The 12,957-nt window shown below is 34.3% G+C and overlaps 1 protein-coding gene across 7 annotated transcripts in view; it reads right to left on the reverse strand.

Annotated features, from left to right (window-relative positions):
- Positions 1-9,032, reverse strand: part of LOC127847448 (spermatogenesis-associated serine-rich protein 2-like) — an 80,424-nt gene extending 71,392 nt beyond the window's left edge. For 6 of the 7 annotated variants that reach the window (XR_008033973.1, XR_008033971.1, XR_008033972.1 and 3 more), the window contains exon 1: positions 8,978-9,032. Coding sequence is in view for 2 of the 7 variants with exons in the window: in XM_052379361.1 (XP_052235321.1) it covers positions 8,978-9,017 (40 nt within the window). In the remaining 5 variants the exon portion in view is untranslated. Of the gene's footprint in view, positions 1-6,926; positions 7,005-8,977 lie in introns of those variants that run through there. The other variant, XM_052379362.1, reaches the window with a different exon arrangement.
- Positions 9,033-12,957: the final 3,925 nt, after the last annotated feature.

Raw genomic sequence — 12,957 nt, forward strand, 5'->3', positions numbered from 1 at the left:
GCATGATTACATGTTTTTATACTTATATATCTTATAAAATATTAATCAAATACTTTGGACCAATGTTAAATTTTATAACACTTTAATTAGTTTGATGAAAATAGCTGGGAACACAATAAAAAATGTCTCTATAATTTAGTCATGTTGTTGTTGTTTTTTCATAATAAAACTTGCATTGAGGGGTTAATTTTAAAGTCATTTTAGGGGCAAACTATATACCTTTGAGTACGTCATTGACCGCATTTATGTGAAAATGAAGCCCTAAAAATCACTGTCATAACATTGTGCCGCTTTATGGAGACTGAAATCAATATGTACAATAATAAAACTGCAAAGGCTTACACATGTATACACAGTTAACATTCCATTTTCCAAAAACTGATTATAATTACCCGTGAACTGAAGTGAATTATTGGTTCATGCAATAATTGGAGCAAACTCTACATAAGCTTATTATAAATCGCAAGTCACTCAATACAAATCAACAGAAAAGCCCAAGTGGTTAACTATTACTGATAGTGATTATTTTAAAATGTTTAAAATAATGATAATCAAACAGCTATTGTAATCAACATCATAATACTTCAACTTTTAAACTAAAGAGATACTTCGGATGCAAATAGAACAACATTTGTGTAATGTTGTCTTTGGATTCCCTTATGAAGAAATGATAGTATATCTTATTGCTTAATACATTTCTAAGTCTCGATCATGCCTATTTCTTGGATGCAATCTTAATCAATACAGTTAAGTGCCCCATGTAAGAGTATTCATGCACCTAATATATTGCTTCATTGGTGCAAAAACGTACCATGTGCATTCTAATTTTAATGTCACATATTACCTTTTTGCACCCAGGGGGAAACATGTAAAAGGTGTGTATTTTTTAAAAATGGAGACTGTAATTCAGGAAGTAAAGGCATATCTGGCTAAAGCAAGTGTTTGACTTGACACAGTAAGCAGATGTGAACTCCCATGCTATTTTGCTATCTGTTGGCAGGTTTAATTGTTCATCAATTAAATAAGATATTTGCATATTGCTTAACAAAAAAATACATAATTAGTCTACAATAATTTAAATTACAATATTAATTTGATATTAAAAGAATGACAAGGTTCATAACCATTACATTCCACTACATATTAATTTGAATGAGAAATTAATATATAACTTGTATTATAAAAAAAATTCTTAATCCAGTACTTTCTGAAACCCTGTATTTGTAAAAAAATGCAGACATAAACATCAGCCTATTATTTGCCCTCTTAAATCATACATTTAACTCATTTTCAAATTATGCAAGTGATTGTGTTTTACTCCTTTAAGAATATAGGCACTCCAAGTTTGTTTCTATTGTGACTTTGAGTATAATGTAAAATAACGTTTTTGCCGCAAATTGTTTACACTTGATTGTTCAGGTTGTATTGTACTATACTAAGGACTATTGTAATGTAATATTAAATTTTATTATATACCTGTTTAATGCTTTTAACAAAATACAGGTTGTATCAATCGTTGAAATAAAAAATCCCGTATTACGCTACTCTCTGTTTCCAATTCTGTATTACCATACTAGCCGGACTACTTCGACCCATTTAATGACGTCACATTTCGTGCACCGAAAATATAAATATTTTATATTACGAAATATATTACATAGTACATAGTGTGACGTCATCTCTGTGACGAAACACAATAGTTTTATCTAAACTCGGAATTTAAGGACGTGTCGGACGTGGTGTTTTTTAACAGTAAACTTTTTGTTAAAAACATGGAACCAGTTCAAAATGTATTTTGGAGTGTGTGTTTATCATGCATAAATGTATATTTCGCTAGGAATACAATAAAATGGTGTGGTTTAAACTAAGTTTCGATAAAGACATGGAAGATAGAAGTGGAAGTGCATATTGTTTCAACGTTTTTGTTATAAACATCAGATTAAAGTTGTCAACTAAATTGTTATAAACATTGGATTAACGATGGCATTAAGGTAAGCGTGTCGGAAACCTGTGTTTTCCCGGTTCGAATGTTTACACGTTAATTTATATTAACTGTATTCATACGCTTCTTAAATAAACTATGGCGTACCGTTTTAGTCATTGTTTTGTTAGTTTTGTTAAAGCAAAAAATACAATTGTTAACTGTTTTCGTTAGTTGTTGTATATAATAAAAGGAATATTACGCTAGTCAATTGTTCCAAGAGTTTGTTTCACATTTGTGACTTGTGCTATTTCGCATCACACTCGAGGCTCCGCCTCTCGTGTGATACATCATCACACAAGCCACTCGAGTGATACAAACTCTTGGAACAATTGACTAGCGTAATATTCCGTATGTACATTATCATATTCAACAATTTTTATGCCCCCAGATCCAATGATCGGATGTATATTGTTTTTGGCCTGTCTGTCTGTCATTGCATGTGTCTGTCTGTCATTGTATGTGTCCCAAAACTTTAACCTTGGTCATAACTTTTGCAATATTGATGAAAGCAACTTGATATTTGGCATGCATGTGTATCTCATGGAGCTGCACATTTTGAGTGGTGAAAGGTCAATGTCATTTTTCAAGGTAAAAAGGTAAAAAAAAAATCAAAAGTGAGCATTAGGGGGCATTGTGTTTCTGACAAACACATCTCTTGCTTTCCTTTATAAAGTACCGACAGAACTTTTCCAATTAGGAAAAAAAAAAAATTAAACTACCTGGCGACTAATCTTAAAGTTTTAAGAGATAGTGAAAATAAATAAATACTTCCATCCCACGTTTCAAAATCATAGGCTTATTTAGCATCTTAATGAAACAACTTTCAATTTGTTGTTTGCTTCTTATTTGATTTATTGTTGTAATAAATTAATTGTTTTTTTTAGTATTACAATGTTTTTGCTCAATTGTTCAAAGATTACCACAAATTACTCATGTTATTTAAATAAAAATGCAACTGTCATATTCTAACAGTTATGTGCATTTATACAATTAAATCATAAACAAAAATACTTCATGCAATTTTAACCACACATGCTGCTGCATTTAGTTACACTGACTCATTATTCTGGTTGTACTTGTGTCTTAAAGACGATAAAGATACACATTGTTTGTGTGTTGTTTTTTAATTTAATATCACTAGTACAAATAAATGTGTTGATACAACTGAATTATGCATGACAGGGTTGTCATTATTAACCGATTGCCGATCCAATTCATCTGTTAAAATCGCCAGAAAATCGGTTGGTTTTTCCCAAATCTTTAAAATTGCGATCAGAAGTTTTGATCACGCAAACCGACAAAAAATGATGAGGAATAGCCGTAGTATAGTAGAGCGACGCCCGGTCATTCAGTCAGTCCATTAACACCGCCTAAGAGCTACTGTTTTCAATGAATTTCCCAGCGAGTGAGCAATATTGATTTTTCCAGCTGTCAATCAAATTCTTCTTAGTAAGCACGTCAACCAATCAGCCCCAGGCACCCGAATACACGCCGACCCCACGTGAAACTGTATCAAATAGCTGTACATTTCACAGATTATAACTGACCGTATCTCAACGAATGTAGCACTGTAGAGCGTAATTAACTAGATTTTTTAGTTAGAGAAAAGGTTTCCACATATTAAAAAATGCTCTTCGATTTTCTACCAAAATAAAAGATATTAGCGACCTCTGCGCTATGAAGTTGTTATTCAGCATCTAAATATTAAAGTCCACACTTTCCCCAAGGAAGAATGACGTGATGTTATACATGAAGTCTAATTTTGGCATTATTTTCATCTGTACATGAAAACACGGGAAATGTGTCTCTGTTGCTAGAATTTTCATAATTTTCAGTGAATAATGAAATCTGAAAATGATTTCGGATTACACATTTAATTATACGCATTTGAAAATACTTCAATTAAATAATGCATTTTGTTATACAAATGGTCATAACACATAATGTAATAAGTAGGTAAATAACGTGTTTTGTGATTGCCAAACTATGCATACATATAGGTCTACATGCACGAATGACCCGACAAGTTATATTACGAACCGGAATGAAAAGAACTCGGTAAAATTTAAGAAAGACGCGTTTTTATTCTCAGAAATTCACTTTTACTTTCGCAAACTTTTCTGAAAGGAGGTACATGTTACAGTTTAGATTGAGTCGTTGATTTGTCCTAATTACTAAATATAAACGGTTCTCAATGCTCTCAAATCGCGTCACGCCATTCACGCCTGTTCAATGGGAATTCCCCAATCCCTCAATTCAGCTTGTATATGCACGTGCGTTAAATGGCGGACGACATTCATCGTCAATATTGGCCGTAATTTGGTTTTGAAAAAAAGAAATCGTAATAATACTGAATTATCGGGTAATGGATAGAATTGGAACATGCAAAGATCTATCAATATAATATGTTTTTACATTGTACAATATACTAAAAATGTGAAAATCTTATTTTTTTTTATTGTTTTTAGACCTCATTTTAACTTTTTATGCTCTGAGAATAGCAGTATTTTGTCCCTAAAATGTCTAGAATTTGTTTTCGATCCCCCTACCAGGGCCTTTCCCTGGACCTACAAGGGGGCCCCCTTGACCCCCGGCCGAATCGGTTACTATTCCAAAATAATCCTTTGTTTCCAATCATAATGACAACCCTGCATGAAATGCACAATTTCCATGAGGACAACATCGCTGTTTTCATCAAAAGTCTCTGAATTAACTGTCCACGATTTTATCGTGGAGGAGTACACAATACGGACCGATTAGTGTGCTTGTTATAACAAAGCCACTGACACTATAGATTAATATTGACACAGGGTTATTCACGTATGACTAATTCACAACAGCACGAATCTTCAGATGTGTTAACAACTCCTTTGCCCTTACGCAGAGGGAAATTATAACGTAGTATAATAAAACCAATTAACAACCAAATTAAACAATGCCGCCTTTTCAGTTTGATTGTGAACGTGAGACAATCAATATGATAACAGGACCCCTGTTAATTGATCAATTTTGACACGTAGTGTAGTCACCTATTCAGGTAGGCATTGTCATGGAGACGCTGCGGATTAGTGGGAACACAGATTCGAGATGCAGTTAAGCCTAAGATAGGGTACATGTATGTGTTGATTTTGTATAATCCGTGACATTTGACAGATTTCCGGGACTGCGTGACACGTTCTTCATTTCCAGGACATTCCCGGACAATCCGGGACATATGGCATGTATGGGTTTTATGCTGTTTTCATATAGCCATTTTCACTTTGCTTCTGAGTGGTAAAGGGTTACAGTAGACTAATGCAGTGTTAACTGGCTTTTAGAGCATTTGGTCACTGATTGCAGTATTCTTATTAGTTAGCTGTCAGTTGATTAGAAAATTGTTCAGCAGGGTTTCGAGGGGTCAATTTTGTACTCTTTTTCAATCTACATAGAACATTTGTATTCTACATATTAAAGTATTTGTTGGCTAAATAAAAATCCAATAATAGTTTCCCAATTTTACTCACAAATTTTCTCAATCAAAAGTGCTCCACCTCTTTCTCAACATGATTACAAAACACACACGATTTGTTTCCAAATAATTATAATTTATATGAGTCAGTTATGCTCGATTGGTCATTGTCGGCTCGGGTACTACTTACATGTATCCCGGGTACTCTTAAGTATACTTACATGTACCCCGGGTATATACTTTAACGTACCCAGTCAATATTAGACTGTACCCGAGTTGTATTCCCGTCCAAAATGTCGTAAAACACGCTACGGATTACCGTTAAACGAAATTGTTTATCTTAACAAACTTTTCTTTAAAAAACTGCATCAACATGCTTTTTGAGTATGAGTTTCGATTTAACAGAAAATTGGCATACATGCAAACATAATTAAGTTTTAAAAAAGCCGACACAACATATTTAGCGCTAAAATTCCTGGGTCCGTTTTAGTATATTTACCGTACCCGGGGTACATGTAAGTATACTTAAGAGTACCCGGGGTACATGTAAGTAGTACCCGAGCCGACAATGACCAATCGAGCGCCAGTTATATGTTAGCTGTAACAATAAGTCATTCTAACCAGCAAATACATTTTAAGAAAATATCCTTGAATATTTAGTACTGCAGATTCCCATTGCAATTCTGAAAAAGTACAAATATATTTACATTTTCAAATTAATGGAAACTAACTTTACAAAATTCTCATTTAAAGTAAGTAAAAAACAATGCTTTCATTTTCACATAACTTAGCGTCTCTCCCTATCAAGCTTTTTGAGTAAATTGATGGAAAATCTAATGTCAAAATCACATGTATTGTGAGTCTCAATTTTATGGTCCATGTATTTGCCAGCAAAAAGACACCTGCCCTAATTTAGTTACATTAATGCGATTTTATCAATCCAAGGGGCCGCACTGTTTCAACAAATGGTGACAAAAAAAGCTGAAAACAGTCAAACATAGGTGTTGCATAACAGTTGGACATTCTATAGAACTAACAGACAAAGGTGTGCAATTTTCACACGTAAACACACACCCACAATGCCTATATGTGTTGCAAACAGTTGGTCAATCTATAAACAGTTTACAGATCATGTCTGCAGACATAGGTGTTGCATAACAGTAGGACATTGTCTTCACTGTTCACAGAAAAGACAATGTGGATAGTTCTTTTAACACAAAGCAATACAATGCAACTAGAATCCTTAACTCAAACATGGAATATGATAAGTCACATTACGTAATATCTTTTACCGAGTCTTCGAACTCGCTAGACTTACGAGAAAAAATGGAACTGGGTTTAAAGTTTCGTCAACAAAATAGAAACCGGGTCACGAATTTCAATCGTCAGCATTTGCAATTTCGAAAAAGTTATGAGAGAAGCAATATTTTAGAAAACAATTAATAACACATGTTTATATTTCGCCACGAGATTAAGCATTAAAACATCTTTTACCATTTTTCTTTGCCATCATCGAAAAAAGTAGTCGCCTGTCGGATGTATGTATGTTTGTCGTGTCCTCGCTTTCGAGAGTTTTCGATGAATACTAAACGCATCCGACTATGATCAACACACCCACTACGGTGGGCTATTTCTTCCTACAGTATTGACAATTTATAAGACACCGTTAATTCCATCAAAGACCTATAGACTAATGTATTGTAAAGGTCTTTGATTCCATAAAATATTGTGCAACAAAGTTTTCAATATCTTACTAGTTTATTTAAGAAAAATAATATTTGTTGATGTTGATATTTAATAAAATAAGATTTAGAGGTTGGTCATATTAATATAGCTGCAATAATCCAACTCCAAGCTACTGACGCTCGCGCTTGGTCATTGTCGGCGTGGGAACTACTTAAATGAACCCCGGGTACTCTTAAGTATACTCAAATGTAACCCGGGTATGGAAAATATACTAACATGTACCCGGCCGATTTAGAATGTACCCAAAAGCTAACGCGCAACTACTTTAACGCGCAGGCTATCGAATTTGGAGGGATCGCTTAAACGCTGTAACGGTGAATGATGTTTTTTTATTACAGATGAAAAAGCGTGACAAAAGCTTTATTGTTTTGCCGATTTCAATTGATGTGTATGAATAAACGATAAAAAATAACGTTTTTAGCAATATTCATAGCCGAGGCTGTATTTTTTTTAGTTTGGATATAATTCATACAATTCTTTAATCTAAAATATCTTTTTTATGAAATACAAATAAGCATCACGACATCCAATTCACATTAAATAGAAAATAAAGAGAAAGTATGTTATTAAAATACAATGTAGTTACTCAATTATTGGATACAACTCAGAGAACCAGAATTTTACTTTTCAGGGACACGATGAAAGAAACCAAAAGTATTCATCAATATGATCTATCAAAAAAGTAGATAGCTTCTCGATTAAGAAATTTTTACATTGAAAAAGTGTGTATTATAATTTACGTATATCAAATGTGTGTCTAAACTCAACATTAAACAAATTCACAACCTCGCTTGCAGTATGTGTGTTTTTACTATATATAGTTTTACCTAAATAAGATTTAAAAATAAACCACACATATAAAAGAAATGAGAAATTTGTATATGTTCACTTATGATTTGCTGCAACAGTTATTTGGGAATATAGGAATTTAATATGTATTCACCAATATGCTCCAACTTCGCAAAGAACGTTTTCAAGCCCGACTGAAAATGAAGGAAGGTTGTGCTTGGAGCTAGCTACCCTTCCCTGTGAAAACCCGCTAGCTGCAGAAACGCACAACACCATAACTACAGACAAGTCGGACCTGAGAGAAGATGAACCTTCAGCTGGAGTTCGTATGATGACGGGTGGTGAAAGCCAGAGTCAACTGGAAGCCGTCAGGCTGAAGGCCATCGTCTCAAAGACCACAATCTGTACATGGAATATAAAAAACATATGGGGAGCAAACGCAACAGGAATCAACACCAAGATCAGGCTCTTCAATATTACAGTGAAGCAAAAACTACTCTAATTAGCGTCGACCTGTAAAACTACCTTCACCTACACGAAGAAAATTCAGAGCTGCACCAAAAATTGCAACCCGAAGAAGATTCTTAAGATCCGCTGGCCCGACAAGATCACAAACGAACACGTAAGAAGAATAACAAAGCAGCAGCCCGTTGAAGAAGACATCATTCAAAGATGTTGGCGATAGGCAGGTCATACCCTTCGCAAGCCTGCAACCAATACGACAAACATATTACCCACCTTGTTCTCCGAGGGAAAAAAGAAGAGAGAATGGCCTAGAAATACCTGGCGCCGTGACTTGTTTGCAGATGCTGTGCAGATTAGCAAGACGCGAGGACAGCTGCAGAAACTTGCCCAGAAACAAGACGCCTGGATAAAGCTGGTTTGCGTCACTGATGGTACCGAGGAAAAGATGAGTGTTGACCAAAATTCTCCAGTTTCTAATCAAACAATAATTAAAGTAAATAACAATTCCATGTACTTAAAATTATGCAAATAATTAAAAACATTACCTCCGTTCGCCGTGATAGCGGTTTTGAAAACTGTGGTCATTGTCCACGATACTGGATTTGTCTCTTAAACGTCTTTATGTTATCACTTCGTGCTGAAGGTATTACCTATTTGAATGAAACATGCCGATGGAAACGAGATAAATGTTATATAAATGGATGTATATTTTATCGGGATTTAAAGGGTCGGTACAAAAATATTGGTTTGATGAAGATCTGCAATAATATACTTATGAAAATAAATATAATTACTGAATAAGGCAAAATACCGTTTAAAATATTGTTGCTCCGCAAAAGTTATGTACGCGTGAAAGATAGTCCATAATTTCGCAAAATGAATAAAGTCTCGACTTCAAAATACGGAAAAAATAATAAAACCTGAAGCACCATGGACAAATAAAACACATAGGCGTGAAACATATATACTATACGTTAAATAGAACACTCAATTATTACAGAACGACCACCATATCTTGTTCATTCTTAATTGCACATGTTTGAACAATATTTTATTGGCTCCGTTAAAAGGTGCTGAAATTTGTATGTACATTGTTTAACAACTAGGCTAGCATTGTTCACTGCAGAAATATCAAGTACATTAAAATAACGTTATGAATACCGTTATCGAAAAAATCGATTCATTAAAACATATATAAATTGACTAAGATTCGTGACACTTTAATATGATTTGGTCTGAAGCCGACATGAGCTGGTCTGGCTCTGAAAAGTCTACGTTCAGACCCGCTTTGAGACTTGATAGAATAAGATTTAACGGTTGTTAAACTGGAAAAAAAACAATAGCAACAACGAAATAAAATTCATAGTTGGCAATTCTGAATGTATGTGACGCCTACGCATTTTGGAAGTATTTAATTAATTACTTTCTAGACAACCCTCCCGTCTTTATACAAAATGGGTAACAGCTTGCTTACGTTTGCTAAAAAAACTGCCCAGCGATTAACCAATATGTTGTTATTTAAGTTCTAGTTAATGCATTTTTATTGATTGTGTAGTTTTTTCGTATCACTGCGTAAGCAAGTATGCAATAGCGTTATATTTCTAACACAATCTAAAGACGGATGTCTTTCATTCAAGAAATATCTTAATCATTCCATGATCAAAATATGCAGAAAACCATGGTTAATAAACTTAAATCGAAAAATCTCTACACGAAGTGTCGGTTGTCAAATTGAATCTACATTTCCGTTTATTTATTTCTGGGAGATGAAGATCTGAATGCTGTGTTGCTTTTTTCTGAAAAATTAATCCGCTAAAAAAATAATATTCAAATAAATAATAAACAAACTGTTCATTCGTTAATTTGTCAACAATTACCGTGTTTTGAACATCAACACAATTTAATGCGCAATCAAGTATTGGGAAGGATATTAAATAGTTTCGATAATATTCTAATTTTTGGTCCTACGAGCTTAATTAACATGTTCTTACGCGAATAACGGGCGTATCTACTCTATGTATCAAGTCTATACTTTTAAGGGTTTAATTATGAAACCACAACACTTAAATGTTAATTAACCCATTATGTAAATATATAGTATCATATTTAATCCAGGCAACAAATTGAAGAGAATATTATTTGTATGTGAACACCAAATAACAACGATGGTGTATAAATATTCGTGTAAACATCCGATAGAATCAAGTAAAAAAGAAAAAAAAAAGGTTAGCGCAGTTTTTAGCTCGGCTGTTTTCGGAGAAACCCCGAGGTATTGTCATAGCCAGCACCGCCGTGCTAAAACCTTAACATATTGGCTCTAAAATCAAAGTTCTTCCACCTACAACTTTGAAACTTCATATGTAGCTGCACCTTGAAGATTTCTACACGCCACACCCTTTTTTGGGTCACTAGGTCAAAGGTCAAGGTCACTGTGACCTCTAATATTAAACTTTAACATAGGCTCTAAAATCAAAGCGCTTCCACCTACAACTTTGAAACTTCATATGTAGATGCACCTTCATCAGTTCTACACGTCACATCCGTTTTTGGGTCATTAGGTCAAAGGTCAAGTTCACTCTGACCTCTAAAAAATTATGACAAGCTTTCATTTATTCAAAACTGCAGCCGCAGCCGAGCGTTGGAACCCGTTATGCGGTGCTCTTGTTGTTAATTACAACAAAACGTCTAGATTCGTGCTAGAGAAATAATCCAATGTATTAGGGGCAGTAAACATGCACGGATTATTTTACTTAAAGACAGTCTCTATAGTATTATTTTCACTTGACAAACAATAGTGACGTACGAGCGCATGGATCAAGTCACGTCTGCCTTGCTTGCATTTCGTACCACTTACTTCTGCAACAGCTGTGGTAATTGATTTGATATTCTAATATGTACATAATGTTGTATACAAACTCTCTTGTTGTATACACAGTTAATGGACGAGTATTCGAGAAGACATCATGTAACTTTACAAGGTCAGAGAAAAGAAGCACACGCGTGTGTATTTGTTTTTGCCCACTCAAATAAGGAGAAGTCTTGTAAAACATCTATATTTTATTAATTATATCCTTTGCGGACCATGTGTTTGTGTGATCATTATGACGTTTTTATAAAATCCATGCTATGCTTGTTCCCGCAGTAGACAAGTTAAAATTTATTTAAATAAACGTACTAATGCAATACATATTGCTGAATTTGACTTTGCCGCAAGATCAATAAAAAAAGCAAATAAAGTACATATATAGGTTATAATTTTAATAACATATAACAATAACATGTGTATAACAGTCGAAAAAGATGCAATGTTTTCGCATCCTTTAATTGCCACAGTTCAAAGTAATTGACAAAAGTCCTTCTGACAATGTTTTTTTAACCGGTACATACGCCGTAAAAGGCATTTTTCTCCAAGGGCAATGGTAATTACGGACACTTTGTTTGGCGCTGCCATCTATTATGTGCATTCAGAATGTAATGTTAAGTGTCACGCAAGCCCTCCTCTCATCAACATATTTATTTTCCTTTTATCGGGTAAATGGAATGCCCATCGAAATAAATTTTATCATTAATCATAATTTGAGTTTATCAAAGTTTCTCACGTCGATACGATATTATTCTTAATTAAGAAGTTTTACGATAATGTGTGTAGTTTATTCACAATATGTTTGACGCCGCACGTGTCCCTTGTGTTATTATGTTCTGACGTTCAGGTGAAGCATATGAAAAGAGTGTATGGTATATATATTTGAATGACCGATCGAACGTTGGTTTGCATTGAGAACGTTATATGAATATTTTCTATAAAAGGCTTTGCACGCATACAAATTAACGATATTTCATTAATGTTTTTCTGTTTACCATTGATTAGTCGCTTTGGGGTCTTGAGGATATATGCTGCAGATTTATTGCTTTTGTTCTACTTAATTTGACATATGAAAATCAATTATATGCATAAAACATTTATTAATATTAAAGTCTTTCCCATACCATTACTTCCAATTGATACTGAACATCTCTTATGACAATACGGTAAATCTCAACCATGCATGGCCCCATTACCAACCCTGGGGTTTCCCCTGGGTCAAACATGAGGCGTGGGCTTACGCGTCGGCCTCTGCCGCGCCATTTATAGTTCTGATGTGAGATGGGTTTCATAACTGTGTTGCACGCGCGGTACCCGCATACATATACATTTAACAAAGATGGGACAGTCTGAATATGTCTTGTTGTTCATCAGCTTTTTTTACGTAACATAAATACTAGTACTCAAAATCAACGAAAATATTTAAAATAAAATTCAACTATACAACCTTCCTCATAGCAATGGCCAAAATGTCAACGCTAGATGTGGTATTGTAACATACATTTAACGAGATACAAAATGCTCGTTTTTTTTGTGCGACAATATATTCCATGTTAATTTCCCGCTACGATATCCAAACATTTACGAGCGAACGCGATACTGGCTTCGAGCGCGTCGGAGGAAGGACGTTTTTATGAGAACAACTTCGTGCTTCCGAAGCTG

Source organism: Dreissena polymorpha, chromosome 10, assembly GCF_020536995.1.
Source record: "Dreissena polymorpha isolate Duluth1 chromosome 10, UMN_Dpol_1.0, whole genome shotgun sequence".
Taxonomy (NCBI): domain Eukaryota; kingdom Metazoa; phylum Mollusca; class Bivalvia; order Myida; family Dreissenidae; genus Dreissena; species Dreissena polymorpha.